The sequence below is a fragment of the Argiope bruennichi genome, chromosome 9, assembly GCF_947563725.1.
Source record: "Argiope bruennichi chromosome 9, qqArgBrue1.1, whole genome shotgun sequence".
Taxonomy (NCBI): domain Eukaryota; kingdom Metazoa; phylum Arthropoda; class Arachnida; order Araneae; family Araneidae; genus Argiope; species Argiope bruennichi.
The window spans coordinates 88,509,560-88,536,523 of record NC_079159.1 but is presented as its reverse complement, the minus strand read 5'-3'; the positions used below and the strand labels follow the sequence as shown (position 1 = coordinate 88,536,523).

General features: G+C 28.8%; 1 protein-coding gene across 1 annotated transcript in view; it reads right to left on the bottom strand.

Moving 5' to 3' along the window:
* LOC129984392 (alcohol dehydrogenase [acceptor]-like) overlaps positions 1–19,382 on the bottom strand; it is a 32,070-nt gene extending 12,688 nt beyond the window's left edge. The window contains exons 1-7 of the mRNA XM_056094271.1: positions 19,238–19,382; positions 15,282–15,392; positions 12,969–13,171; positions 8,722–8,917; positions 6,389–6,541; positions 4,861–4,964; positions 3,842–4,015 (exon numbers count right to left, since the gene is read on the bottom strand). Of these exons, the coding sequence (XP_055950246.1) occupies positions 3,842–4,015; positions 4,861–4,964; positions 6,389–6,541; positions 8,722–8,917; positions 12,969–13,171; positions 15,282–15,392; positions 19,238–19,259 (963 nt within the window). The 5' untranslated portion in view covers positions 19,260–19,382. The remainder of the gene's footprint in view (positions 1–3,841; positions 4,016–4,860; positions 4,965–6,388; positions 6,542–8,721; positions 8,918–12,968; positions 13,172–15,281; positions 15,393–19,237) is intronic.
* Positions 19,383–26,964: the final 7,582 nt, after the last annotated feature.

Here is a 26,964-nt window from a genome sequence, read left to right as displayed (position 1 = left end):
AAGATTGTTTTTCCCGGAATCCTCTCCCACATTTACTTTCGCGTGACACGTGTGGGAAGCCTTCTCCTGAAGATTAACAGATCACCGGATACAAATCGATCGGGGGAGCAAAATAAGTACGCGGACATTTCTTTCGGTGTTTTCGAGTGTGACTGATGACAATTCTTCGATAACCGACTCTTCGAGGGATTTTCTGAATGGTCCAATCAAGTGGTTAAAAACGGCACCCGGAACGCTCGGCGTGTATTGATTTTTGATGTTTGTTGGCCTTGACTAAATCATCAGAAAAAGCAGAAAAATATTTTTTTTAAAATAAAAATGGAGCTGAATTGAAGTGGGAAAATTATGCTTTGAATAAATGTGACAGAAAAATCCTACAAAAGCAATTCAATTGATAATGAAACAAAATAAAATAATTCAATTACACTGATATTGTATTGATGATTAGAATTATAGCGCTATTTTTTTTAAAATGACTTCATTGAAAAGTTAGTTTTTGATATTGACACTTGAAATTATAATATTATTTTTTTTAACCATCGTCATCGTTCTTATAATCGTCACCATTTTAAGAAAAAAAGGCAATTTTTAGTGAAAATACCAAATATTTATTTTCTTTAATATTCTTATTTCTAAACATTTTATTAAAAATACCGTTTGATTTTGTTCTAAGTTTATTCCATGACATTGATTACATTGATTGTTATAGCTGCATAATTAACGTTTTAATCCTATTTTACATCTTTAAATGCTAATTTCTGTATTATTTTGGAAAAATATTCTTGCGAGAAATCTCATATATTAAAATCAAAAGTAAACGTTTTGTGCAAATCTGATATAATAATTTCTTAATATGTTCTGTAGTGTCTTAATTATAGAATAATTAATTAATTTGTTCATTGAGAAAGATTTCGCAATAACTTTAATGCTTTGCAATGTGAAAAAATTGGGAATTGTTTATTAGTTGAGCCTCAATATTTAAATATTGGATAGAAATGCAGTTGTTTCTTATTTTAGGAACTATGTAATATACTTCTTATCGAAAAATTTTGAACAAATTGACTGATAAACTTTCAAGCCGGAAGATATTTATTTTATATCTCTTTTTAGCCTCCTAAAAATTTCTTTCACTGTTTAAATAAATTTTTGAATTCAAACCGGTATATTTTTTCAGGTATTCTTTTTCTGATATATATACCGGTATATTTTTTCAGAGTGTTTTCAATCTATTTTATCTAACAATTTAAAAATAAATAAGTATTTTATACATTTTTCAAAAAGTTCATCTTGAATGCTGTCAGATACTTTAATACACCGTCTTTATGACACACAACCTATCCAACACAATACGATCTCTTTTTAAGAAACAACTAGTAGACAGGTTCTATATGATACTTTTCTGGTTTATTGAATACACGCTTATAGAAGTTATCTGTTCAAGTTTTGTGATCCCATTGGTAGAAACTGCAGCATACGAAATCAGCTGGTCTTGTTTTCCGATTTTTTTTTTACCACAATTAAACAATTATTATCGAAAATAGTGCAAATTATTTGAAATCAAAACCCATACGAGCATCATATTTTAATTCATAAAAGCAATAATTAGATGACATTAACCATTACTAAACATGCTAACACATAACAGTTAGCACGTTTCTCAGGACGATTATATATAATTTCGAATATCTACATTCTTACAAGATAGAAAATTAACTTTTAACTATTCCTAAGCCTAAAAATATCATACGTTGATATAGATAACCATTGTTCTGCAAATTTTATAAAAATCATGTGCCTGCATTTTATAGATAACATTCTTTGTCTGTATATTATCTTGAAATTCACCCATTTCTTTCTTCATCTTTAATTGCCTGAATTCAATCATACCTGCATCCATTCTTCACTAATCTGAAACGTATTTTTACACCATAAGTCTAAATTTCGAATTTTAACATATACCTTCTAAAGCGTCATTAATTTGATATCGTCCGTCGGTTAATTAATTGAGTGTTGGTTATGGAAGATTTTATATCATTCGATTCTCGACTTTTTTTTAAAAAAATCTATGTTTATATTACAATACCTCATACATAAAATAAAACATTGAAGCTTATTCTTATAAGTTCAACCAATTTTCTGTTTGAAAAACCTCTTACCCTTTTGTAGAAATCTAACAAATTATTCTTAACTCTGCAAATTAAATTATCCAAAATTGAAGAAACTCTCGCATTCCAAATGAATGTGATGATTATTTCCATCTTGAGTCATCCGAGTATGAAAATAGATAAAACGGGCAGCCCATCCTTTTTCAAAAAACAAAGAAAAGATGCGATAAAAGGGGGGAGGGGGAATTACATGGCTTTTCTGATAAATTCAACGTTTTGTTTCTGGCATTTAATTTTTTGCAAGGCTATATATTTTCCTAACTCTAATACCCTGTGATTTCGAATGAATCACGCAATCAATGAATATTATTGTCACTTAGTGAAAGAAAGTAGAACTCTCTATGGAATATATACTGAGCTAGTACAATGAATCCACTTCCAGTAAACTATGAAACAAAAGGCTCTTTCCATTTAGAAGAGACTTTTTTCATTCCTACTGCCGTTCAATAGAATATTGTAAAGCAATGCACATGCTCAAAATAAAATACCCATTCAGTCATTCATTTAATTCTTTTCCGTATTAACCATGACAGAACGCTGCATCTTATTTGATAGACTGAATAATCGATGCAAATTTCCAACATTTCTTTGATATTGTGATTGAGTTTGTGAAAACTGCCATTTAAGAAGAAAATTGATTTCAGTTTCTGAAAGGCGGTTTTAATCTGTCTCGTATATATAAATGAAAATCAGTGAAATGAAATTTAAGCAAATATAAATTAAATAATGTAACTGAAAGTATTTTTAATTTTTTTAGTCATAATACTCTTTTAGTTTAGTTTAGTTAAATAAACATCTTGTTTTGAAGGTGGACTAGAGCTATTTATAGATATACATCATAGATACGAATGAAATGAAGATGGCGATAGATGCGTAGGCTGAACCCGCCCCCCCCTTCCTGCGCACATTCCTAATATCCTCAACATAATTTGAGGATATGCCTCAGGGTAAGAACTGATTTTTTTTTAGTGGATAGGGGTTCCAAATATCAAGTTTCAAGATAAAATACTAACAAAAAAAAAAGCGAGAGGAAGCCATGATAAATCAGTTTACTTTGAGATAGAATGAAAAAAATAAGGTACAGCATAAAAAAAAATATATTGACTGTTTTCCATGTCCAATATGTGATTCGCAGAACATTACTCCCATGCAATTTTAAAACGCAACCACAGAATTTTATTTTTTATAAAAACCTAATTATATTTTAATCAATTAAAAAAATTGCACTTTTTTCCATCTAAATGAACTGTTTCAGACCAAATACGAATATTTACATTAAAATAAAAAAAATAATGCATATCGTCATTAATAAGAAAATTAAATTATGATAAAAGTAAATGTGATCTTAAAACAAACAATGTAAGTACATTATAAATGGATGCAGTTATGCAATGGGCAATCATCTTCAAAACACAGACATGGATGCTATTTTCGCAAAAAAAATATAGAACAAATTTTAATTCCATTGTTACAAAATTAATTGTTATATGTCAAGTAATCTGAGGTAAGTCTGTTCAAAATTGGTTCAGTTTTGAATAGCAGACTTCACACACTTGACAGTTAGCTTTAGTTCATTTGACATTTATAAAGCTGTAACTAATCCCAATTTGCTAAAATGATCCCAATGCTATTAAGATATAAGTGAAAAAATATTACCCAGAAAATAAATAACTTACTCCAAATCGTTCAAGTTGCTCTTTCGGTCCGATGCCAGATAACATTAGAAGATGAGGAGTTTCTACGACTCCTGCGCTAAGAATCACCTCGTACTTTGCTTCGATATGATAGGTAGTTCCAGAATAAAGATTTACGGCAAGAACGCCAGTCGCTCTGTTGTTTTCCATGATAATCTGAAATCACAAAGGATAAAAAGTGGGAGATGCGATTAGGTTTTTTGGGGAAACATATATCTTGATGAGCATTAAATATAAGAAGCATATCTGGTAATTAAAAAAAACATCATAAAGTAATATTCATGAATGGGAGATAATAATCGAATGAAAATATAAACTGCATCATTTATAAATCAGCGTAAACTAGCGAGAGAGGTGTTTCCGAAACTTTCTTGCATACTATCAAATAAATATATTTCTATATTATTAATTGCATGGCCTTTGGCGAACAGAATAGAGAAGAGTTATGAAAGAATGTACGACCTTTAACGATTCATTGCTGGGATACAGTTAAATACACAAGAAACTTAGATGCCATTTTTCCCGATCAATTGAAATGACAATTTAACACAGAACTGAATTGCGCTTACAAAATCACACAACAGTGTTATTTGGTCTTTTAGATTTTACGTATTGAAGGTTAAGTAATGTTGATAATTAGAATTCAAAAAGCCTTATTACTTTAAAAATGAAATACATATACAATCAAACCTTCATATGTTGCTACGTTTTTATTTTATTTTATTCATTTATTTATTTATTGTCTTATGTTATCTAAAATTCCATTTATTAATGACCGAAATGAATACATTGATAAATACAATTTAAAAATAAAATACACACAGTCGAATTTCTATATATTGAACTTGAAGAAATGTGGAAAAAATTCATTGCATAGAAATTTCCACGTGTAGCACACATATAGCAATATTTCCATCATTTTCATACTAAGAACAATCATGTATAATTAATATTTAGGATTCAAAGTATCAAGAAGCTTAAAGTATTAAATGATACGGTACCTGTATAGCTTGGGTACTTGTCAGCAAATGGATATTTGCATTGTCCAAAATCGAATCTAAATATGCATCTACAACAGATACTCGCCATCCGTTCCAAATGTTACCTAAGCAAATAAAAATTCGAATTAATTATTCTTTTTCTCTTTGGTTACATGATTGGTTTTTCTATACAAACCAAAACATAACTTGTTTTGTATGGAAACGTGGTCAAATGTTTCTTCATAGCTTTATTTACCCACAATACCCGCTATTTGTAGAATTATTTACCCACAAATTGAAGCCCCCGGAATTCCAATATCTATGTACAATTTTTAAACTGTAATCTAATCACCTCTGGGAAGCAGATAGTATTAATGATAGACGCAGTTTTGATCCCTTATTTGCAAACATTGTTGTAAAGATTTTTTTCACAGCAATTCTATGTTAAAAAATTTAACTTTTAGTTCACATTTATTTCTTGTATTGGACTTCTTTGCATTATTTGTGTCCATTCATTCCTATACAAACCGACAGAACTCTTAGAAATCCTTTCTTCATATGATGCTTTCTGGGTTTCATAGTAAGAAGAGAATCAATTATGTATTTGGAACAATACCTTTTCCAATAGGACTGTTTCCCATAGAAATGTAGATACAAAGATTGTTATCTACAATTTAAATATGCCGATAAATTTATTTTAATATCCAAATTTCACTCGCTGAGTTAGTTTCTTTTTTGATTAGGCGATCCCATATACAAATATAAACAATCTACTTTTTGATGTGTATGGTCCAAAATTTCGATAAAAATATGTTATATATATATATGTTAGTGAGAGTAAAATTGTGCTGATGCGAGTTCGCACACAAGGAAAATAAGTATATATTCACAAAAATTTTGATACTGAATTGCTCTTATTCCCTTTAATAAGGAAATTAGTAATTATATTAGACATTGTTGGACTATAAAAGTTTTAAAAGAGAATTCTTTAGAAGACTGTTTTAATCATACTCAATATATATATATATATTAAATTTTTAATTATGAAATATATGTCTGTAAATGGAAAACAAATATCCAAGTCATTTGTTCAGTTCAGGACAAATTAAAGACTTTTCCGGTGAAATCGAGACTTATTGTAAGGAAAAAGAGGGTGAAATATAAAATGAGAAATTTTTTATGCGCATTTTGTGGAGGATATAATAATTAAAGGCATATATGTATGTCTTCAATTTTTAATAGCACAAAATGCTCTATAATACTGTTATGTTTATGATAATGTAAGGTATTCATAATATAGAAAAGCGTCGTGGCAATATCGTACAATATATTGTGCTAATAAGAAATTTAATGCTCTTTTTCTTTGATTTGAAGCAATTTTCATAACATAGATACTAAAATAAAATCGAGTCTTTCTAAGTATTTATCACCAAAACTTTCTCTTTCTTTATCTGAAAAAAAAAAAAAAGATTTCCATTTTTGTCTGAAAATGTTCGTTAAATAATCTTCCCCAAGGGAAACAAGGACAATTAAGAAATTACGCACTTACTTTGTGAAGGCATGGCTCCGTTTTCAATTTCACCATTCAAATCGCCAATTTTAATGCCAAGAGAGGACAATCCTTCCAAAAATGCCGAGGCCAGTGGTGACGATGAAGCATTGAATTCTTTGACAGGCATGGGTCCAAAATCCCCTCTCATTCCTAAAAGAATGAAATCAAACAAAAGTTGGTAGATTGATCGGTATGAATAAAGCATTTCGGCACCATTTATATAAGTAATTTACTGATGAACCTGCTTAGTGTTGGTGAGAACGTAAAATATACGTGCGATGTAGTTTTCTTACTGATTTCAGTACTGAATAAAATCCTTCCCTTCCAGCATACACACACCTTTGGAATTATTTCTCACTTAATCGTACTGATGAAACTGAAGGAAATAAAAAGTAGCTAATTATCGAACTAATCAATGCAAATTTTAACTTCCTTAAAAAAAGCAGAAGTACGATTATTTTTAATCTCTTACTGGAAAGGATATCAGATGGCATTCAAAATTCCATATCTCGTTACATACATTGTCATTGGATTGCCTCAGGAGTTACTACGAGTTAGAGCGCAAAAGTGACCATGGCTATGCTGCTCAAAACTCATTATATTAAAAAAATTTTATCAAAGGAGTTACTACGAATACCTTAATGAAGAATCAACTATTCATTGAAAGCGCACAATTTTGGTTAATGTTCTACCTCATGATATATCTAACATCCTTAACAAGGATCAGTAGAATAAGGATCCAAGTTAGGGGATAATTTTGCAATTCCGCTTATGATAAGCTCACGTACAGTTTTTTTTTTTTGAATATATATAGTAATAATAAGGATAAATGTGCTTGCACGCGCGCGCGTGTGTGTGTGTGATAATTTAAAAAATATTACAGCATAAAAAGTTTCTTTAATTATCTTAAAATTCGAAATATTTTTTTCTTAATTATACGAATTTTTTGTCCTGTATTTTTTTTCCTTACTTTTAATTAATATTTTTAAAATTCTGTATCTTATGTATTTTATAAAAATGTGCATTTTAAAACATTGTAGTTTAATGTTGAAGTGAAACTCAAATCGTTTTCTTGTTGCCACTAGACTTTTATTCTGGTTTTTTTTCTATTGTTGATGATAAAGACATGAAGATGCGGCATATTTTCTCATGATTTTCTCATGAGATTTCTCTATAAGGCGTGCTTTTAATAAAATTTTAAAATTTCTTTTATATACATTTAAGTTTTAAATTCATAATCAAGCAACAGACCAATGCTTGCGTCCATTTTTAAGCACAGTTGTAATTTTCTGTGATGTAAGTGAATCTATAAAGATATAGACATAAATTTTATGGAACTGCATATAGCACAATGAACAGAATGGTGTAACGCTTCTAAAGTAGTGTATACATATTAAAATTTGAAATATAAAAATATTGTGCTGAAGATGCCATTATAACCAAGCTACACAAAATAGTTGATTCAGTTTTTAACAACTATTAATCATGGAGAACGAACTGATAACCAAAGCTGAGTAGTGATGAATATGAGAATAAATCTTTGATTGAGGTAAAATTTAAAAAAAAAAATCCTTTTGGAAAAGTTTTGAAGTACATTTTAGTGAAATGGACATCAAGCTTTTCCAAAATGCTTAAATGTATTTATGTGTCTGAAAAAATGAATTCTACAAGTGTACATGTATTTGTATTTGTAAATGTATTTGCCAATGCAATTGATGCTATTGGTGGGAAATAGAAAGCATTTTCTTTAGAAAAATGATTGTATGAAAATAAAACTGATATGAATAAAAAAGTGGTCTTTTGAGTTTTAAGAGGATTTAAAAAGCATTTTTGTGAAATAATGTTTTCAGAAGATATAGCTGAACAACACCAAATACTTCGCTTCATTTTTAATTAATTTACACATTTATTAACTTTTTGGACAACAAAAAGTTGATAGTGACTTTTCCCTTGTTCTGAAGTGCACTTGTGAAAAATTTCAAGATAAAAAATAAGTACATTTGTATAAAAGACATTCAAACAAACATTCAGTTTTATATAAATCGATAAAACAATTTGAAATTGTATAATTCTTAATATAAATTTTTGAAAAACACATGAAGCAAATGATTTCGCACATCAAACAGAACATCTAGAATTTAAATTGAACTTTGTACTCACAAGTAATCGTTAACAAATCGTCAAATGATTAGAAAATACAGATAAAAACAATACAAAGACACAAGGGAAAATAGAAGGAAGGAGAAAGAAGAGAGTGAGGTAGAGAAGGAAAAGAGAAAGAGTCCACCACTGATTTACAACATACGATGAGGAATTCGACGATGCCTAACCAGTCTTGGAAGCTCCTGAGACGCGCTGGAAGCTCTCTGATTTCTTGAAGTAGTGTCGGACGGATTCGAAGTCCCACCCTGTTTCACCAGAATCGTTCCACAGATTGTCGAAGTCTGACTTAGCTCCCCACATGTGCAGCAGATAGTTGAGCACGCTGCTTCCACCCAAGACTTTGCCTCTAGGCCAAGATGATTGCTGAAAAATTGAAATATTAGTAATTGTTGTTTTGAAGAGAAACGTTTCAACTAAAATTTTGGTTCTGACATATTATTCCTTTACGGACAAAATACTAATTACAGGTTGACCATAAAATATAGTATCTAGGAGACCGAGCTTCACACGGTAGGATTTTTTTAAAATTGTAAATAAAATCCTATTTTATGGCTCGTTTAAAATGAAATCTAATTGAATTGCAAACGTGGGATTGAATATGAGAAAAATGCGTGGGAGTTTTAAGCCCTAACCACTACTCTATCTCTGGCACGTTTATGTAGATCATGTATAGCCACATGTCAATATGTAGTTATAAAAAATGTTTTTTTATGTAAAATCGGGTTTTTTTTACGAAATACACCTATATAAATGAACATAAAAAGCAAAACCTTATTTAAATATAAAATTTGATTCAAATCGTTAGAGCCGTTTCCAAGATACACGAAATAAATTTGTATACATATAAGAATTGTTCATTTAAAGTTTCCATATTTGGTAATGTTTCCCTATTTCTCTAAAATTAATGAACAGAATGGAATTAGATTTCATATGAAGACTGTAAAAGGTACGGGGAAACGAATTCCTCAAAAAAAAGTGGGGGGGGGGGGGAAGAGAAAGCTTCCAATTTCTTGTACACGAAGGAAAGATCATAATGTAGAAAATGCAACTCTAATATCGATTAATTCTATATTTGTCACGGTTTCCAGAAGTAACATAAATTTTTCTTAGCGTTTAAGGAAGATATGCAACTTCATATGCTTTACATGTAATCCTGTACAACTTAAGCATGCCTTCATGTACATATTTATATATTAAAATAAATTAAAATAAAAATTTTAAGAATTAATGAAATTATAAATAATTACTTAAAATGATTTCTATAGATATTTTTTGAGTCTCTAGGTATAACTCCTTGTGTGGCAACAAGTATATCACAAGGCTGATAAACGTAAGTCAGCACTTATTTGATAGTAGAAGAAATTTCAAATATAAAGGGCACAGGCACAAATGCAAAAGAAAAAAAATGGAGAAACAAGAAAATATACAAACACAAACAAAAAATAAAACACAATTGTATACTAATGGAAATATAAATAAATAAGATTACAATTGCATGATCAAATAAAAATAAAATATTCAAAATGCAAATATATAAAGCATAAAAATATATATGAAACACATAGAAATATAGTCTAAATGATATAGGAAAAAGCCCTATTAATATACGTACAATAGGAAATGAAAAATTTGTTCTATACAATAGCAGATAAATGAGGAGGCCAAGCTATATTGTTCCTTAGCAGGCAATTCCTGAGTTTACGTCTTTCAGGAATAAATTTTGTGCATTCAAATATTAAATGTTTGGAATCCTGAACTGCATCACAATAGCACGAGCTCATATCAGTCGGCGACAAATCGAAGCATTTCAAAAAAGCTTTCCATGCCTCTATGACATAATAAATATATTACTCATATCCTACTTAGTAGGTGCCACCAAAATAATTTTTATTACAAATTTTTCATTATTTGCTAATTCAAGGGTTAGTAAAAAAATATTTTCTGTTAGTTTCGTTCTGCATGTCAATCATTTCTGCATGTGCATTTTTTTCATCATTCGAACATTGATGACATTCTGTATAATCTATTTTTCGTGCATTTGTAGTAAACATCGATTTCATTATTTTCGTTGTAATAGCCTCGAAATCTCTTTCATCGGTAGCTTTTGTTATTACATTGTTGTTGTTGTTTTGATTGTGTGTGTGTGTGTGTTTTTTTTTTCTTTTTTGCAGAAAGGGGAGGGGGACGAGATTGTTTATTGGGAATTCATCTTCCATGCATTCGACAGTGTACATATAAAAATTGGCTTCATTTCGCTCATTATCTTTAGCTGCAGGTGCTTCTAAACAGGGAAAAGCTGTTTTATGGCTGCCTTGTAGATGAGTCATAATCAATACGTAGATTCAAGAGTCTCTTGTTTTGTAGTCTACTTTTTTTCTCTGCTGAATTTCGTGATAAATACGATTTTTTAAAGGAGGTTCTTATACCATCGATTTGCTTGGATTTACTGTAATCTATAAATTAAGGATTCCTGACAAAGAAGATTTTTTTTTGTTTATCAAAGCAACAACACTGGAGCTCCTTAATAGCTTTTGAGACAAAGGTATGACTTTAACCTCTATATATAGTATACCTGTATATAGTACCACTGTATATTCCATTTCAAGAAGATTTTTACACATCCTTATTGCAGGGAGAAAAACTTTCAATAGCTTATGCATCGCTAATTTTAGTGGAGCAAGTATAAATCCGTCATTATTTGAATGATCAAATTGACAGCAAATCATAAAAGAGAATCCGCAATCTATTTACAATTTTTTGTAACTTAATCTATAATTATGTCCCTAGTATGCACACCTTTCCGTGAATTATATGATCGATTATACTGCATTTGTTTATATAATGAAAAATTTCTTATACTTGTGCGAGGTATACATAGAATACAAAAGATTAGAATAAAAGCAAAATTTTCTACAAAAAATCAAATATAGATACGATAAGAATGATTAGTTTTGAACATAAATTTCATTAAAATAACAATGACGATCTAAAAGTCTAAAAAGCTAAAACTTTTATGAAAACCCTCTAAAGCAAAAGCCAAAAAATATTCAAGTATAGATTCCAATTTCAAATTATTTTAATCTATTGAATTAAGCTACTTGGATTATCTTCGATTATCTGTCTATTTTATAAATATAGATACCGTGTTACTCTCCGCTCTCTTTAGCAAAAGAGGAGAGTTACTTACACTTGTCCCAGAAGAAAACTGTTTGCAAATGTTGCATCCATAGATATAATATTTAATAGAGGTCGAATTGAATATATGTAACCAATCCAAATTGGAAAAAATGATCTTTTATTTTCATTTCTAAAGCTCGTAGACTTCTAAATACACATTTCTATTACAATCTACCCAATGGAAACAATCCTTCTATCTACAATACAAAGAACACATTTAAAAACTCACGTAAACATTTTTCTTTTAATAAACATCATATTCACTACATAGGATTGTGTCAGAACAATTGATTTTTTTTAATTGGTAGATAAAGTCAGTGACTACTACACATCAACAGTGAGTTCATGGAGATCACTTTTACTACACATAGCAAAAAAAACTACAAAATATATTTTTTACCTTTGAATTTTTTCATAGATATCATAACCTTATTACTACTACTGTATATAATGTTCACTGTTTTTTTTTTTTTTCATTGATAATTCATTGTTGCCCGTGATGAGATGATCAATGATCGTAAAATACCCCAATGAAAGGAAATATTTTATAATTAAGGTGACAAAATCAATTAACTCTCCCTACAAAACAGAACTTTGAATATATGTTTCGAGTTAGTGTCATGTGTATTCTTTCCTATGAAATGTTCTATAATTAGATTTTTCCTCATGGGTTGGTATAGATGTTGCACTATGAAGCTATTAAATGCTCATTCTTTTCGTGAATTAAATCAATCAATCTTTATTTATACCTTAGATCATTTAAAAAATCAACCCAATGGAAACAATCCTTCTATCTAACTCTATCAGATCGATTTGGTTTCGAGAGACGACAATCTGGTATCAACACATGTGTAATTCCGATACGGATAATGGATGCGGTTAGCCTGGAATAGAATACAGGTTAAATATCTTATCTTCTAATGTCTTGGAGAGAAAAGAACGTACTCTTCTGTTTTTAGACCAAAACGTCTATTTAAAAAGGAATATCAATCTAATCGTAATCTAAAGGCTACATGAAATCAATGCATGATTACCAGAAGTTCTTTTGTTACAGATATTTTGATATCAACAAATTTTTATAATATTAGAAATAAAATTTATATTTATTTGAAAATTTTTTGTGCTTTTTGCATAATTCTGGTTGATAACAAATAAATTTATAAGATACTTGATCACTTGTAAGTAATAGTTCAAACTGAAGTGAGTAGATTGTATTTTAAAAATGACTTCAACTTACTCGATTATTCGTTCCAAGATGTGTATGCGTCTGCGTGACTGTTTTGTAAGCCCAGTCCGCTGTGTAGCCCTGCAGTGCCGGGGCGAGCAAAGGGACGAGGCTGATCCACGGGGCTGTCGTTCCCGACTCTATCACCAAGATAGACATATTACTCTTTTCCCAAAGACGTCGAGCTAAGACGCATCCAGACGATCCTCCACCAACTAAGAAGAGAGAGATAAATTCAAAACATACAGGTCTTTTCCATTTGAAATACAATGGGGTTAATAAGCGTTTCTAATTTGGAACTGTTTTCCGGTTCTAAAATCAATTTCGCATCTCCTCATGATGTAAGATATAGATTAAACTGCAATATTTCATGAGTAATCAGATCTGATATGTAACCAACAGAAGTAGTTTCGCCAACACATCTGTTGGTTACATATCAGATCTATCTAATGTTGGTTCTTCATTATCATGTTAAACGTGATTGATCGGATTTATTTGTATTGTGATGAACATATCGTTTTACACTGTGGAAAACCATAATTTTTTCATAAAAAACTATAATGAACTTCCTTTTTTCAGTTTTCACCACTTTATAAGTTTTTAATAATTTATTCTAACCAGTTTTGTAAAGAAAATTATTATTAGATTTCCATGAACAGGGAATATTTCCAACTTAGTAGGGAATTTTTCAGGAAATGCTAAACTTATTTGCACTCTATTAAGCAATGCTAAAATTTTATTTCTTAGTTAAATAGAGATTTCCACTTTTCCAATCAAACCTTGTTCTTATTATTGTATTACAATATGCACTAATTATACGGAAGTCTACATGAATTCTTTAATTTCAAGTTCTATTCCAGCTTTTCTTTATCATTTGAGAACACAATGTTGTTTTGGTTAGGGGGTTTTGAAGCTCGAAATCGCTTAAGCAATGAATATTGAATCTCGAAATCGCGTAGGCAATGAATATTGAATCTCGAAATCGCGTAGGCAATGAATAAAGCATAAATGGCAATTTTCATCATTATCTTTTAATCATATATTTTTTACCTACTTTTACCAGTATTGTATTATTATAATGTATGCTTCTTTGAAAGCAGATGCGTTTTTAAAAAGTTAACCTGCTTTTACCAGCATTGCTTTATTATTACGCACGCTTCTTTGACAGCAGATGCGTTTTTAAAAGGTTGAGTAGAACTATGACATCATAGCTGTTATTTCATTTCAAAATCGGTCGAGCTCCAAAACTTTGTTTGCCAGCTAGAAAAATTGAAAATGAAAGTTAAAAAAATTATCATTATATATAGTATATATCTATATATATAGAGAGAGATAGAGACCGATAGATAAGTCTCGTGATTGTTTCAAACCGGTTTAAACTGGTTAATGACTTAAATTAATTAAGACAGATAATGACTTAAAAGGCAATGATGAATGATGATTACTGAACATGATAACCTGAAATTTGCAATCGTAGATTTCATTTTAATTTTTATCACTATTTTTTTCAGAATAATTATTGTTTCAAGCAAATTAATAGGGCTCGTTTTCGCCATATAGTTAAGTTTTACAGAATATAACTGTAGAAGAGCCTCAAATTTAGTTTCATTAGGTCTATAACATAGTTTTTTTTTCTCTAGTCACTATAGAAATTTTTAAAACATTGCACAATTATCAGCTTTTTTTTTTTTTTTTTTTTTGCTATCATTTACTACTTTTGTCTTTAAGGTCAGTTATCACTTTCTTGTCTACTAATACCAATTCTGTTTAAATAATTTTACTCTTCATTGAATCTGAAAATTTAAAAGCTACCAAAATGACATATGGTAAAAACTTTTTTAAAATTAGAATATTATCAATAATTTTGCTAATTACTAATTTACGATTTTAAGTTAAAGAAAGCACTATTTTCAAGATGAATGATTTTATGAAAATTATAATTAAATTTTTATATCATAATAATTATTACTTATATCACATCGTTATATTTTTATATTATATTTTAAATACTACCTATAATGAATTATAATAAATGAATTTTTGTGAATCTTAATTAAATTTTACATTATCATAATATTATTGTAAAATATCTCGAATGGATAATACATAGTTAACAACATTTTCTCATTATTTTAATGTAACACCAACGAAATCATATGTACGCATAATCGAAATTAGGTATGAATGATCTTCCATATATTTTGTATATAAATGTTGCTTCTAAAAATCAGCACTTTATGAAATATATTGTGATTACTTAATTTTTTACCTCATGTTTAAATATATTTACAAAAAATTATTTAAATATAAAAAAAGGAAACTTACCGATAATAATGTCATATTTCGGACGTGGTTCATTTATAATTCCATGACTTATCCATATTCTCTTCAGTATGGAATTAACGGCTATTGCCACCAAAACGACACACAACGACACTAAAAATTGAACACCAAATGCATAAAAAATTCCATTTAGAAAGTTAAAATAGTCTTATATTAATTAACGCATATTTAAATGAAAAAGATATTTTTCATCAACAGTTAATAATTGCAGACGATAATTATGCAACCGAGTAATTTAATACATCAAAATAGTCGAAAAAGATTGAAATACAATTTTTACTTGAAGAAGATAAATACGATCATTTAAATAAATATAATGTTTAATCAAAAGTATTAATTAGAAAAATAAAGCAAAGAAATAATTTTGAAAGCATAAAAAGAAAAAATAATAATTTTTACCGACTTTTGCAGAATCCGGATGAAAATTAAACTGTTTTATCTAATGATTTTAAATCTTCATTTTTAAAAATGAAGTCAAACTAATTCCTAAAAGTTTTTTTTAAATCTAGAATTAACTGTATGAAATAAAATTTTCTTTGAATAATTTTTGAATAAAAAAAATTCCAAGTATTTTTTTATTTTTGGAAAATCGTAGCTTGATATTGTTTTAGACTTGATTCCCTTATTTTTATTTCATTTTTAAGATAATTAACTACAAAAATGTATTTAATAAGTTTACAGAGAGCTTGAGCTAAAATTCAATAGTTAAAAAAATTTAAAATATTGTAGTAAATATCAGCAATACATTAGTATGTATACAATGTACATTAGTATGTTCTGAAATTTATTAAAAGTAGAAAAGAATGTACGAAAGTAAAAAGGTTATAATTTAAAAGCTTATTTTTTTATTTTAAAATGACGTAAAAGTTATGTTTATGTGATAATATATTCAATAGCCGTTGAAGAAAATATAATCATATCTCAACTAATTTTAAATTGAAAATCTTATTAAAATATTGAAAAACATTTTCTTATTGAACACTTGCTGTCCTAAAAATTATTAAATGCCAAAGTAATAGTTCAAGGCGCAACAATCTGCCCCGCAGTGCATTTTGAAAGATTTTTTTTATCAAGCAAGTTGTATGGCACAAATGACAGATAATATATCAATCTATGAACATTATCTGTTAAAAAATATAACATTATTTTGAAAATATAAATAAAACGCATTTTTATTCATAAGAAATTTTTTTTTTAATGTTAAGGAATCTTTAGTTATAAATTCTTCCTTTACTTTAACACTTTTAATATACTATCATTGCATTTGATAATTTAATTTGGAAAAGAAACTACAAAAGGCAATAAAAAGATTTTTAAAGGATATCATATGCGAAAAGTTAGTCTTCATGTTATATGGGATTATATATCAATATGCTAAGACGCTGAATAATTTATTACTTAAATGTTAAATGAACCAGTATTTAAACCAGAAATATAAATAAAATTTAAAGGAGTATAATCAATGTTTAGTTATTAAAAATTACTTAGTAATTTAAAATAAATATCAATGTATTCTTGATTTAAAGAAAAATCTTTCTTGGCTATATTGACGCAAACAACATTGTAACTAGAAATTATTTATTAATAAAAGCTCCATTCCCAAATGAACGATTTAAACTAAAACTTATTCTATATTAATATGAATTGTAAAAAGAATTCGAAAGCCTTTCTGATTGTCTTTACAACATATATGAATCATTCTTTATCATGTGATTATTTATGGTGCAGGAAAATTGAAATTTATTTTTATGTTAAAACAAAAGGATATAACTCAATACAATAGATTAATGACCTATCTTTTTTGATTGAGTACAAATTTACATACTTGACATTTAAAAGTAATTTATTTTAATGATAGCTTTTTTTTACATTAAATTGAGAATAAAATAAGTCATCTTTAATAAGTCTTTGGTAATAATGATAGGAAACTAAATCAGAAATAAAGAAACGAGAAGTTGTATATATATATATATATATATATATATATATATATATATATATATATATATATATATATATATATATATATATATATATATATATATATATATATATATATATATATATATATATATATATATATACATATATATATATATATATATATATATATATATATATATATATATATTTATGTATATCGTGTATTTACCAAATATATATTATATATATAGTAGAGTATAGAGAAACAAATGTATAAGACATTGATGAAAATAGGATAATTAAGTATTCAAATAAAAATAGTAAAAAATATTCTACAAAAATGTTTCGTATTAATCGCATTTCTTAATATTAGTGTTTCAAAACTGAAAGAATTCTAATTCTGTAATTCGCATATTTTATGTGTAAAATTATAATTTACATATTTTTTCTGTAAAATTGTAATTTACATATTTTATCTGCAATGACTATTTTAATTCAAAATGGATACCGTATTCTTCAGTGATTTAGAAATATCAAAAAGTTAAGCTAATTTCATTGAGAAATAAATCTATAAAATACATATATCAAATTTTAATTTATATAGTAAAGCGTAGCTGAAATTTCAAAATTTAAATTATGGTAATTAAGATTAGAATAGTTCAATTATACTTTCTAAAATTAAGAAAAGAATAGAATGCAAAAATTAAATTGAATAAGTTTTTTAAAGCAATCGTTGGCTTATTTTTTATTTTATAAAATTTTAAAATAATTTATAATTGAAAGGAGATGAAAAGAAATTGAAATAATTTTTTATAGTTTCTTATTGTCGGTAATTCTTTTTATTGCGATAGAACACTGGTTTAAATTTAGGGGGATTTTTTTTCAAATCATACGTATCTACAATTAACTTGAAAAGAAATTATGGGTGTAAAATTGCATATTTAAACAATAAAATCAAATTTAAAACACAAATATCATTGTAAAATTTAAATAACAAATATCATTGTAAAATCTAAAATTTAAATTTAAATCATAAATATCATTGTGAAGTCTAAAATTTTGAATTTAAATCACAAATATGATTGTAAATTCCTGATTCACAAGGTTTACTTTGAAATAAGATACTCTTCATTTATTTTTTTCTTTATCTTCGTTTGTTTTAATAAATGATTTTAATCAATCACACAGAACCAACCTTTTGATTATTTTCTAATAAGATACATTCTAATTAGTTGTAATACATTTTTATCTAACCATAAGTTATATCAATTTCTCGTATAAAAATATTTTATAATATATAATAATACTTTAGCCGAATTTTTTTAATTTCCAGAAGCTATTCTAAAATTCAAATTTAGATTTAAAAAATAAAACTCCCCCCCCCCCATTTTTTTTTTAAATCTAAAATCCTTTACCCAGAACAAATTTTAAATTTGTGTTCGAAAATTTCTACTTAATACTAATAATATTTTGCTCACAAAAAATTTGAAAGAAAAAGGAAAAAAATTCGAAAATTACATTAATAAAAATATTTGTAAAACGCAGTTTTGTAAAATTATACGAAATAACTTTCCCAAATGCATCGCCATTGAAGCGAACCGAATTGAACTTCTTTCCAAAAATAGAAAATCCGAATATCAACATCATTCTAATCTTCTAAAATGCGCGACAACTCGAGTTCACGAACTTCGGTACATAGAATTACATGAATAACAAATATTCACTTCCCAATCCCATTTTCGACCAAAATGGAAAACAATATTTTAAACACAAAATAATTCTCCCTCACCTGAACATTTAAATTTTAAAAACTCTCATTACATTTCATTAAGAATCATTTTTCTAAAATAAAAGAACAAAAATTGCAATAAGAAAGCTTCTTTACGAACATAAAATCGTCTGCAGGAAAAGAGAATGAAAAGAATACGTGCTTTTCATTCTTAAGAAGACGAAATCGAAATGAATACAGTAAAAGGGCAGACGAAAACGGGTAAAACAGGTGGAATACGAATTACCTTTCAGCAGAATCTTCAACATGGCCGGCTGGACTGCTTACTACCGGTGGGATGATGCATTTGATGGAAGAGATTGGTATTAACTGTTGTCATGGCAACCGGGAACCCGAAGTCGAACAACTGCTGAGGAAACAACACGCAGGGTAAGAGAGGCGCAACACGTGTCAGTACGTCACACTGCCCGGGATTTCTTTTCCTCAGGAGAAAGAAAAAGGTAAATAGAAAACTAAAACTCGAGATGTTTCAGTTTCTGAGAAGAGAAGAGGACACTTTAATACGAAGAAATAATTGCGCCATTTTGCAGGAGGGGTAATGGTCGATGTGCCACCATTTTAGAAAAGATAAGTAAGGAGCGGGATAGAAATGTCAAGGCATTTCATATTCTCTCGTCGTTGTTCTGGTTTCTAAATATTTCTTCAGTCAGAAATATATGCTGCTAGAGCTTCTAGATTTCGTTGTTAATGTAAATCGGCGAAAAGAAATTAAAACAATTAAAATGTTAAATTTATAAAATATTTTAATTTTCTGTTATTTTAACATAATTTGTTTTTAAGGTAGTTTATACGGAACTTTATGATTTAGAGGACACATTGCATCTGGATTCTTTAGAATGTTTTACCAATCTACTATTCTTGTTATTGATTTTAGTTGTATTTCTTCTTCTCAAATAGTAATTCTTTTTTCTATAGCAATGTAATTTCTTCATTAATGCTCATCTGCGCGATGAAGTGTTGAAACCAGAGTAACACGACTTTTATTGGTCAAAATTGTTATTCCAACTTCTACCATCTTCATTCTTCTTTTTGATTTATCTTAAGGTTTAATAATAGAAAGATGTCGCGAAAGATTCATGGTAGATGCTAATTCAAATTATGCAGATGATTGCGCAGATTCAGAAAGATCGCGCTTGTTTGTCGCCATTTTAAAACAGCAATTTCTTTTTCTATTAATAACATAGATGAATATGTCTGTGTGGAGCTTGGTTCTCTATAGACCAAACCGTTTCATCTAGAGCTACCAATCTTGATATATTTAAACTTTAGAAAGTGGGAATATGCAGTTTAGTGCTAATTTTCTGAAATTTTAATTGATTAAAAATTAAGCAAAATTTTGGGTTCTACAATAGTTTTCCAAAATCTTAGAGTACAAAAATAATTTTTGCATCATATTAAAATAAAAAAAAATTTTATCTTTTCGTTTATACCAATCTTTGCTGCATACTTTTTTTTTTATTTTTAATCAATTTAAAAAATATTTTATGCAAATTTTACGGTAATATATTTTATTACTGAAATAAATCTCAAAACGCTTTCATTTTCTTCCAATATTTTATCTTGTTTTTTTTCCCACTGCTGATGATTAAAATATTAAGATTCAACTTATCTTTCCATGATAAGTAAGCTTCAGTGTTAGACTTGCTTTTAATAAAATTTTTGAAATTTTATTTTACTTACATTTAACAGTTATATTTAACGTTTAAGCGCCCACTTTTAAACGCTGTTGCTCTTTCTTTTTATATAAATGATGCATAGGAATAGAGACAGAAAATTGAGAAATGCATAACACAAATAACAGAGAAGCGTATTGCTTCCAAAATAGCATGCATTATATGTCTATCAAAAATTGAAGCATAAAAATATTTTACAAAGGAAATCAGTAAGTTGTGCAAAATATTTAATTGGAGTTTTTAACATCTAAATAAAAAGAACAAATTCAAGGTCGCCTTTAGAGATTGAAATTCATTCCAAAGATAAAAAACGCAAAGAAAGAGGAATCTAAAAGAACTCCAGATAAAATGAAATGAGATAATTCATAAAAAAAATTGTTTTACTTACTACAAAAGATGTACTTTTTCTTATATATTAACTTCACATTTCCAAAAAGAATTCTTAACAGGACTATGATTTTTTCAGAATGCATTTATTTACATTTTTTTTTAAATAATCGTTTGCATTCTGATAAGAACAAATGTTTTCTTTTTTAGATTCGAGATGCAAAACATGAAAAATGATTCGATTAAATGATAAAAACAAATTAAATAATTTTACAATAAGAAATAACAACCAGTAATTCCGATGAATTACTGGTTGTTATTTTAAAATATACCATGAATATTCTGCGAAAGTATTCCTGAAAATATTAAACGTATATCTCAGATCTTTAGTAAGGTTGGGACATAGCGTTACTTTATTTTCGAATATAAATTTCTCAAGTGCATTATAAGAAGAAAAAAAGAACATTCTTAAGAAGTTTTGTTTTATCACAAAGAATAAAATCTTAATAATTCAAGTCATATGTATTAAATGATATCGGGCGCATGAGTGTTTTATGCTTTGCAGAATAATAAAGCAAATGTATGGAAACTTTCTTTTCAATTAGTTGGAACAAAAATTTGGCGCAGAACTACAGTTATAGTAATAAGATCATATAAAAGTTGCATTTATCTAAAATACGGCATTTTTGAGTTATTGCATTTGAATACATAAGGAAGCATAGTGCAATAGTCAGACAATACTTTATCAGATTTGGTCCCAAATCTAATAAAAATCTTCACTTTAGATAACAAAACTGTAAATTTAATTTTTTTAGCTATCTGATTACGTATGTTAGCTTCCTCTTTCACAGAATAGATACAGGGTAGAAATACAAACTTCCTTTCAACGGACTGCATTTAAAATGTGATAGAAATCGAAAAATTTTATTCTAGGGCCCTACATGAAATTTCATTACTTTAAGTCAAAGCGTTTTTGAATTATCGTGCTTCATAAAGAGTTTTTGCATTTTTAAATCTAAAAATGTATTTTTCCCCTCTCGTATACGATGTTAAATAAAGAGAAAATATTGTATAATCTCCAAAAAATTCGACATCCAAATGTTGACAAACGTTTCAGGCTTCCTTGATTCCAAGACACACATTTTTGTACGGGTGTCCCAATCCCGAGGTTCCCAGGGATCTATATTCATTTTACGCTTACTCTCCCGTACGTCTTCTGCTGTCTGTTTGATCCTTCCATCCCTCGACGGCAAGCAAGGGAGCTCTCCATGAGAAGCTGTCGCCGCTCTGTTTGCTTCTTGCTTCTCATGGACAGCCAAAAAAAAAAAAAAAAACCACGTGTTGGCCGTGCGTGGCGACCCATTAGACGGGTGGTACATTTCGGTCTCCGATGTATCAATCGGCCGGTATCTCAGGGACTTAACTGGGCTGCCCAAGGGGATCAAGCGAAGGGGTCACTCCTTGGGCTTGGCGTTAAGGGTGGTCACTGTCCCCAGGGGTGACTCCCAGCGTATAGGTACTAGTTAGCATTATGGTAAGTGCTGAGGCTAGGAACATCTTGAGCCAGTTATTGCCATCCCTAGTAGGGCTCCGTGCCGCTGGGGCTGAATCTCCATAAGTATCATATGGTTCATAAAAACCGTTCTCCCTTCAGTGGGCACCTCAACGATCAAGTCGAATTGATTAAATCCTGTGATATATTTTTTATTTTGAAAAATATTTCTACAACAAATGAGACTTTTCATACTGTTTCTCCGTTCTTGGTTGAAAAGGCGTCCTCTAATCTTGGTAACACAAAGTCTATTCGGAAACTACGCTCAGGAGAGCTGCTTATTGAGGTTGCATCTTGTAAGCAAGCAGAACAAATCCTTAAATTGAATTCTCTAAGCACTATCCCTGTTTCTGTTACACCACACGCATTTCTTAACTCCTCTGACAGTGTAATTTCTTGTGGAGAACTTTTCCATGTTCCGGTGGAGCAAATTTGTAAAGATTTCCAGGCAATTGGTGTTACTCATGTGCGTCGTATCAAAATAGAAAAAATAGTGAACTAGTCGATACTAAGCATTTAATTCTCCTAAAATACCAGAGTCAGTTAAAGTGGGGTACATGAAATTGGCAGTTAGACCCTATTTTCCAAATCCCCTGCGATGTTTTAAATATTAGCGTTTTGGGTATTCACAAGTTTCCTGCTGTGGACTCTCATTTGCTCCCGCTGTGCGGAAGCTGGTTATGACAGCTCTGCGTGTACTAAACCAGAGAAATGCGCAAATTTTAAAGATTCTCATTCTTCCTTTTCCCATTCCTATTCTGCTTGGAAATTTGAAAAGGAAATTATTGCTAAGGAGGTAAAAAAAGGCATTTCTTACATCGAAACCAGACGCATTGTTAAGTCTCGCCCCTCACTTCCAAGAGTCAGCTATGCATCTGTGGTGAATAAAACACTCGGAACCATAAGCACTCAGATCTTATCTGCAGTCATGCCATTGGACTCTGCTCGATTTAAAATATCGTACATACCTTCGGAGATCTGCCCTAGATATGACGAATTTTTTATAGCAACATTCAATCCCAGTACATGTAGAGAGAAAATCCATCAATCCACTGTCCCAGAATCTAATATAAGTTCACCTGATTGTTCTGATTTTAAAACAGTTAAAGGCTTAAAAAAGACTATAGGATTAATAAAGATAATCAAAAACTAAATTTGAATAAAGTAGCGAAACATTAAAAAACCTCGCAGTTTTCAGAATCTCATAAGATGAATTTGGATAAAAAAAACAGAGTGCAAAGTCTCTTAAAACTTCACCTAGAAAGATTTCACTTTCTGCTTCCGCAAAGGGCAATTCTGGAACGAATGATGTAACAGGTGCGGATTTGATTACAAACTCTCCAGCCCTTGTTTGTTCTGCTGATTCTGAGCCTCAAATATTAGCAATCCTCCCCTCGGGAAAATCCAGCGATCCATTACCCCAGGAATCTGATACTGAATGCATAAGAAGGTGATACACTGGAATATAATATGTCCGAAAACTTAGAGGATACATCTGAAGACACTTGTCCTGCAACTCCGCCTCTACCGACTATTACACGCAAACGGGAGAAAAGATACTCCCATATTATTATTCCAACAAAATATAAATAAATATATATCTTCTTTTCAACTTCGATTTTTAAAATTATCGATTTTATAGTTATCTGTTGGTTTTAAAACTTTCATTTATTGTATGACGTTATATACTCAGTTTATTGCTTTTAATCTTTGCCTTAAATTTATTCAAGAATTTCATATATATAGTGCTTATTTTCAACAATTTTAAAGACATTCCTATTCATGTACGTAAGGGACATTTATTTTAATATTATAAAATTATATATATATTTTTTTATGATACCATGATCCTGTTTATCTACCATATGTTTGGCGCAGCAAATATGGCTCTTGCGCCAGTAAAACCAACTAACTAACCAACCAACCAGCAATATTGCAATACTATAATATATGCAATAATATAATATACTGCACCAAACAGGAATAGACAGAACATGGCGAAGAAAGTAAATATTAAAGCTGTAGTCAAAATTATAACTTCTCAGAATGCACATACGATAGTAAAAAAAAAAAAAAAACTTTTTATAAAATAATATACAAAGAGTAAAATCTATGTGCATTTATTGCAATTTAAAACAAAATGGCAGAGTAAAATCCAAAACACGATACAAATGTACAATTCCGGTTATAAAAGTAAGAGCTAAATTTTATTCTTTTCTTCCTAATTGTATTTTTGAATTACATATTCACGGACACTTTCGAAAATGTAATTGAAATAATAATAATAATAATAATAATAAAACCATTTTAAAATTAAAAAAAGAAATGTCTCGTTAACGAAATCAATTAAGTCATCAAGCATTTTTTCCTGAATATTTACATTTTTTTTAATTTTGTAATTTTTATCAATATATTTCATAGTTGCAATAAAATTCTAACCTATTTTTATTGTATCATGAAATATGTAATTCTGTGATTTGTTCTATTGATGAAAACGTAGCAAAAATAATTTTTTTAAAAATATCTGCTCTGTTGTTATGTGAAATCCCGATATCTCAGATCTTCGAAAAGCAATATACAGTTAAAAGATAATTAACCAGATAATTGCATTTTTAATGACAGGTTGCTGTCATTGATTTCGATTCCATAAGGAAATTTATGTACACAATCAACAGATTGTGTACATAAATAGACTGTCTGTACACAATCAACAGATTGTGTACAGACAGTCTAAGGTTACTAACATAATGGCTTTAATGCTTATCATAATTTTCTGCTTAGAAATACTTTATCAAGTAAACAAGAATATCAAATTATGCATAAGAGATTTTGATTGAATTTGAACAAAATCAATATTCCCAGATAAACAGCTGGTCGCTATAGGTAGCTAGTGTAGGATATGGCAGTCGAGCCAATAACAGGAATAAGCGTACTTGTGAAATTGATAAGAGTTTGGCATCGCCTGAATCATAGAATTGCTAAATTAAATATTCAACGAAATGTGTATACAAAATACTAAAGAAATTTTAAAGTCTAAACGTTTGGCACTATTATGACAGAATCAAATATGCTCCCTCGCAGTATCTTGTAACTAATGAATTTTGTTAAAATAAAGTTCTACTTATTAATACTAATTATAGTTCCGAACAATAATAACCGATTTAAAAGTTCGGTCAGTATTAATAATAATCGGTATTATCAATACTAAGTTTTTATTATTAACAATAATAAATTAAATAGCAAAATATTGGGCTAGATTTAAGATTAATATACTGTCGACAAAGTTGAATTAATTTAATTTTTATTGCAACCCTAAAAGTCTTTGTTACCATTTCTAGTAACCATCCGAGATGGCAGACTTTTGGCGAGTTTTTGGACAATTGGCACGATTGTGATGCGTTTGGCAAGAAACCATTACATTAAGCTTAAGTCTTACCATTTATTGATATGAATGTATTTACAATACCTCTTTGTATAAATGCTTGATATCAGAATGCAATTATTTCGAATTTCATTCTTTAAATATTCTTCTGGAATATGTGTTCTGGCAACTATATCCTCTGTTTTTCTGTTCGTGATGCATTTTAATGTTCATAAGTCAACTAGGTGTAGAGAAAGAATATTTATGTAAGACGATGAGCGAGATTTATTGATTTGGCTATGATAGAATTGAGATTTACATTTTTAATTCATCACTGTGGTAGGCTTTGTATTCGTTGAAAAAAAAATAAGGAAATTGATAACAGAAACAATATATTATAGGATTGAATATTGAATTCTTAGTCTAAGTATTCAATACACGACAAACTGAAATAAGAAATGATATAAAGAAGAACTAAGAAATGCTATAAACCTTTATCAAAAATTTCATTTTCAAGTAACTGAACATATTTTTTCTGCTACAATAAAGCTCCGTTTATACGTTTCTCCTTTATAAGTCGTTTACAGTTATAAATAGTTTCATCACAAACTAGATTCATCCATAAGAATTATAATGAAAAAGCATTTCATTTATACAACACAAAGAATACAAAACTTCGTCTTCAGTATTGAATAAGACTGAAATCTAAGAGCAGAGCCTACTTTTGTGGAGTATATGAGCTGTGAAAACAGTGTCAATTTGTAATAAAGTGTTAGCTTAAAGAATTGTGAAGAAGAATATCAAGAACGCAGTTTATTTTCCTTTAAAGATGCAATAAAACCATAGAAAATATTCGAATTTATTTTGCTTGTCACAACACTAATGAAAAAACAATCAATAAACAGAATTCAATTCATATTTCTTTATTTAATAATTATAGGTAATCAATGTATCAAACGGTGCTAAAGGTATTTTTGATTAAACACTAACTTTTATTTTAACACTGACAATTATATAACTTATATATAATAAGAAATGTA